Here is a 6,196-nt window from a genome sequence, read left to right on the forward strand (position 1 = left end):
TTTGAATATGAGACCAAGAGAGGAGGATTGATGACATCTTCATTCCCTCTTTGTACAAAACTGTGTATATAATCTTTTTTTGTAACAAAGTGTATTTATTTCCTGGATTTTCCACTTGCATTTTGGCTTTCTTGTGACAACACCTACAAACTCTTAGTAAAATGAAAAGAAGTAGACAGTAAACTACTCTGACATGAGCACTGCTTACTAGACACGTTTTTAGAGCAGCAAAAAGCTGTGCGAAGCAACTTGTTCTGCGTGCCTGACATTTTCAGGTTTGTACTTCTCTGCTGTAATACAATCTGTCATATTTAAATGGACTATTTATTGAGAGCCAGCCAAGCTGTTTGACAGCGCGCTCCAATGTCTCAGCTGTGGTTTACTGCTGAACTGGTACGGGGAGAAAAGCAACCAAAGCATCTTCAGATGTATTGTTTAATCTGGATAAAAAGCAGACTTAATGTGCCAAGATGAGGACAGACACGTGCTGAAGCTACACATTCTTTCCTGTTCCTGCACAAATACTGACTTGGATCGTAGTGTCATCCTTAACCTGCTGACATAAGATCTGTGACAAATGCTTCTACAATGAAAAGCAAAATGAAACTCCTCCACCTGTATCTGGAGTTTATCTATGTGAGGCAGATGTGGGTTCCTTTCTGTTTTTGAATGAAGAGATGTTTGCATGTTGGTGTAAATCACACTGAGGTCATTTGCAAGGAAATGTGCTTTATAATTAAAAAGGCTTGCATTGTGCATGATGGTGACATCACATAGTGTTGACTACACACTGATTGGGAATTGTTAAAAAATGCTGGCATCATTTCTGAGAGTGCCTGCATTGCCGGTTTATGTTATAATATCAATTGAAATGGAACAATTTAAGCCTTGAGACACTCATTTCAAGAGGCTGCACAAGGGCGGGGTGATTATCATCACGCCCTTGTAGCAAGATGACCTTTGGATTGTGTCTTGAAAGTGAAGTCTAATGGGCACAAACACTGAGAGAAAAAAATATATTAACAGAAAGAACGAACTAAATGACACAAAAATGTGAAATAAAATGAACACAGATCCACAAGAAGCAAAGTTAAAGCACAAAGTAACAGTGTAGCTGATGGGGGTTCTCCTGAGAGATAAGTGTGTGTGTGTGTGTGTGTGTGTGGGGAGGGGTTAATATATCTGTGTTTAGCGGCATTAAACTTCATAATTCACAGACAGAACTAACAGTATGATGCATGTGAGACTCTTATAGTATTTATATATATTTCTTCTCAAGCTGCTGGGAATATTAATTTTTTCCTGGGAGATAATAAAGTATCTATCTATCTATCTATCTATCTATCTATCTATCTATCTATCTATCTATCTATCTATCTATCTATCTATCTATCTATCTATCTATCTATCTATCTATCTATTCTGTATTTTCACCTGTTTTGAGGATTCAGTTTTGACATCAGATTGACACTGCCCTCTGCAGGGGATTTTAATACACTTCTACACCTTGCCAAATAAAGTTTAAAGAGGAAAAAGAAAACCTATATTAGTCCCTCAGTGGGTAAATAGTTTATTGACAACAATCAGAGTGAGACAACATGAGCTCTTATAAGCAGGCGACTCTATAATATATAAGTATAGTAGTCTATATGGTCTGTTATATTCGTGTCAACCTGAACGTTGTAACTACCTGGTTTGAAGAAATAGCTGCGTTTAGTTATAGTTGTTTGCCTCTTGGAGAAAAACATGAAGAAAAAGAAAGACCTTTACACCCCCACACACTTTCATTTTCACGAGAACGTTTCGCAATGAGTCACCTGGTGTGTGTATGTATGTGTGTGTGTGTGTGTGTAGCCACTCGGGACTTGAGTCCCCTGTGAACTGTAATGAAACAACCACATGTTTCTTTTCTTCTTTTTCTTCCATTTCTACATGAATCTAACACAAACTGAACGTAATGAATGGACTTTATATATGACGGGATTCAAAGCATCATTTTATTAATCGTCACATTTAATCATTCTTCTCTGCTTGTTTTAGTTTTAGACACAGTAGGCTGTTCCTCTACCAGAAATTCGTTCACCTTACTTGGAAAACATAACAGAAGCGCCACATGAGGAAGGAAACCGAAAGTATCAAATTAGTTTGAAGCTTTCGCTTTCGCTTGTAAGAGCGCACTTTATGTTAGTTGCGGCTTCTGCATTTAAGTTTGAGGCGAGATCAGTCTATACAAAACTTAGCCTGAATTATTACTGAATTGTTAACTCAGTGTCAGGTTAGAGGTTCTGCGCAACATTAGACTGAAATATTGCTTGTTACCCGTTTGCAAGGTGGATTAAAAGGGCTCGAGCTGTTTGGCGCACGTGACATGTGAAATCAGTTTTGTTCCTATAACTTACAGAATGTGTTGAAGATGGATGAAACCAAGCTGCACCTGAAAGAGTGGCTGATAGCTCAGATAGAGAGTGGGAAATATGAGGGATTGTGTTGGGAGGATGAAGACAAGACCATGTTCAGGATCCCCTGGAAACACGCAGCCAAGAAGGACTACAAGCAGACGGAGGATGCGGCCCTTTTTAAGGTTAACTACGTCTCTATTCATTTTGTGACACCACATGAAACGTGTCAAAAACCAAGTTTATGTCTATATAGAAATTGGATGCTGTGCCAGGTGCGTTTTTAATATATAAACCAAGTTGAAGTCATTTAAAATGAAATAGAAGTTATGACTGCTAACTCAAAATGAAGTAAGCATTACAGACAGGCAAACTAATTGTTAAAAGTAACCAGTAGATGCTGACTAATAATTTTATTTTTGAAATTATAAATAAATCTAGTCAATAAATATGTGGGATTTTCATTGATTTCAAGAAGCATTTAATCAATAATGGGGGAAAAAGACAACCCCCCCAGAAACCCAATAAAAAGATCACACAAACAAACAAAAAAGCACCAAAAGAACAAAAAACAACTAGCATACATTTATTTATTATATTTTCTTAAGATAAATCATTAATTTTTTGATTCTCTAGTTCTTTGGATTGTTTATTCAGTGGGAAATCCACTTACTTTTTACACAATAACAACTAAAACTGCTGCATTTATGTAAAAAGTATACCATTCTGTCTGCATTTTACAGTTACAGAGCATCATTTGCATTTAAGGTCGACAGTGTGACTGCCCACAATACAAGGAGTTATTCTTCATTCTTTCCCAGTTGTATAAACTGTTCTTAAGCCGTGCTAGGCAGTTTTTCTCTCTTCCTGTGGCTGCTACAGCAACGTGTACAAGTGAGAAAAAGTTTAAACATGCAAATCTATTTTAACAGACAAATTCATTTTTGAGACTAAATAGATATTTGCTCTTTGTTCATATGCCTGAAATGCTTATAAAATTACAAGCACAGTGTTCTTTATCTCAGTTCTTATGTAGATTTCTTGTCAAAATAGGTAAAGCAAGGATGTCCCTACCCTACCACAAGTCCAGAACTCATGATACGTTGTTCAGCCTTACCCATCAGTCTGCATCTCTGCCAGAGTGAAATTTAGGAATAAAAACATTAGTTGCAAAATGGCTAAAATACAGGAGGGGTCATGAACTTTTTAAACACATATTTGATAAGTACTTTGGAGGAAATGCCTGACATTGTTTAGCCACATAATGTTTAGAAGTCAGTGGGCACAAAACAAAACACAACAACAACAAAAAATCATGTTGAGATAGTTGTAAAAGAGTTTTCCTGGGAACAGAGAATTTACTAAATACTACAAAACATAATTCTTATTATCCTTAAGCTGGTTTTTAGTCCCAACTAGACCTTAAATATTTTTTTCATCAAATTTCATGGAAACTTTAATGTCTGAGTCTAAATGACTCAAATGATGAATTTTAATAATACCTTTCATGGGTTCTTTTCATTGTTGTTATTTGATTTTTAAATGATTATTTATTCATTTTCTAAGATAGAATTTTAATAAGCACATCATATTTCACTGTTGACATTCAGGCCTGGGCTGTGTACAAGGGCAAATACAAGGAGGGCAGGGATAAAGCTGATCCCACCATGTGGAAGACCCGCCTTCGCTGTGCACTTAACAAGAGCACAGACTTCCAGGAGGTTTCTGAACGTAACCAGCTGGACATAACCGAGCCATACAAAGTCTACCGCATACAGCAGGAAAGTGGGCCAACCAAGCCAGCAGGTAAAAACTAGGAAAAAAAAAAAAAGGTCGTAGTTTTTTAAATGACTGTATTTAGCAATGCTCAATCTAATTTTTGTCTATTTTCTCTTGTCTTCATATATTTCCAGTGATGATTTATTGATGATTTTTTGCTTTTACTTTTCTTTCCAAGCCCCCACAGAGTCTACAAAGGCAAAGTATCACACGGTCAACCCGGCGAAACAATCCCCAAAGACCCCTATTCACTCAGACCCACAGGTGAGATTAGCATTACACAATTAGGAAAAAAAAAGATGTTAAAAGAGAGCAGTGGTGAATATTTCAGAATGGCTGACATACTATTCTTCCAAAAAACACAGCTGTCTTAAAGAGGGAATGTTTCAAAAAGAGAGGATTATATCTTTTTTTTTTTTTTTTTTTTTTTTTTTTTTTAAATAAAATCTCCAAAACATAACTTTATTTATCTACATGGAACTTCAACTTCACAATAAGCTTCAACCACACAAGTGATGAACATGACAAAGACTAAACAAAGAGCAACTCAAAGGAAACCAAACCAAAATAAATCAATTAAAAACCATTTTACAATGCTGTGGTTTTAATCACTGATATTTACATGCAGAAAGATTAGTAATGATAAGTAAACCAAATCCCAGACAGTCCCGGGCGTAAATAAGTCTCATGGAATTTTGGCTCTCAAACTATGACCTGAAGGTAAATCTCTTTATTAGTAATGCAGAGCATATGTGAAGGGTTTGGCTATGTAATGATTCTTGCTTATTTTTGCTAATTTAATTTAGCTTTTTAAATGACCTTATTTGGAAGTCAAGATGAAAAGCTAGTATGTCAGAAGAGAAAAGCTAGTTTAGTCAGTGAAAAGTTGACTAGATCTTTAACTTTGGCTTCTTTTTTTTCAGGAAGAATTTGAAACAAAGGCAGAAGAAAACCCATTGACTGGTAGGGCTGCACACACACCCTGGTCTGGAACTACACAGGACTTTCAGAGTCCCAACCACAGTTGTCAGAAATGTTTTCTTCCCAACCACATACTGACAAGCATTATTATATAAACAGAGTATGAGTCAGAATTAAATGAAAATATATCAATAATTCATACATGTGGGCAACAAAATGCCATCGGAAAACATCTGGATTTCATATGAGCAAACAAATAGGACTTGAATTATGTTTTTTCTATTTACCCGAGTCAATGACAGCAGTACTTTGCTCAAAAAATATGACCTTTCATGTGATGTGGTACTTGCTAAATAATCCTTGATTCATGCTTTGGGCTTGTATAAAAATGCCTAACACTAACACCTGTAAAATTATAACCAATCATCATTTACAACTTCCAGTGATGATTGAGAGGTTGCTTTTCTATCTGTGTGACAGATATTCTGGAGTTTACACCAAATGGGGTGAACAGATTCCTTTTAAGAACAGGATACACTCTTATTAAATATATTGGACTATATACATTAGTGCTATGTTAACTCAGGGATTTAGGAACTGTGATAAGGACTCCCAGTTGGTTTCATTTTCCTTTTTACTCACTTCTTTAGTCTCTGCTGCTCTAGTGTGACACCCAGTGGTCAATGCTTGTTTAAAAAATAATCAGAAACCTGTCCCACAAGAAATATGGGGAATATATATATATATATATATATATATATATATATATATATATATATATATATATATATATATATATATATATATATATATATATATAAAAGTTAGGGATATTCAGCTTTTGGGTGAAATTTCACAACAAGCCTAAAATGCATTCAAACCTGTACAGGTGAACTTAATGTGATCTTCTCTAAGCTTTTAAATGCACATGTCCAACTGTTAAATGTTTCAATAAATTTTGCACAAGTTGCTGTTCTCTAACAAGGAGCTTAACGGCAAAAATCACGGCAGGTGTGTGATCCTTGAATTGACCAATAAATGTCCTGGTTCAATTAGAGCTGGTGTTTAAACAGTTGTCCTCATCATGCTGTTCACATTTT

General features: G+C 35.6%; 1 protein-coding gene across 2 annotated transcripts in view; it reads left to right on the forward strand.

The window, feature by feature from the left end:
• Positions 1–2,229: 2,229 nt before the first annotated feature.
• Positions 2,230–6,196, forward strand: part of irf10 (interferon regulatory factor 10) — a 7,882-nt gene continuing 3,915 nt past the window's right edge. For both annotated transcript variants that reach the window (XM_079238654.1, XM_079238655.1), the window contains exons 1-4: positions 2,230–2,581; positions 4,007–4,202; positions 4,354–4,439; positions 5,099–5,138. In XM_079238654.1, the coding sequence (XP_079094780.1) occupies positions 2,414–2,581; positions 4,007–4,202; positions 4,354–4,439; positions 5,099–5,138 (490 nt within the window). In that variant the 5' untranslated portion in view covers positions 2,230–2,413. The remainder of the gene's footprint in view (positions 2,582–4,006; positions 4,203–4,353; positions 4,440–5,098; positions 5,139–6,196) is intronic.

Source organism: Telmatherina bonti (genome assembly GCF_933228915.1).
Source record: "Telmatherina bonti genome assembly, chromosome: 4".
Classification (NCBI taxonomy): domain Eukaryota; kingdom Metazoa; phylum Chordata; class Actinopteri; order Atheriniformes; family Telmatherinidae; genus Telmatherina; species Telmatherina bonti.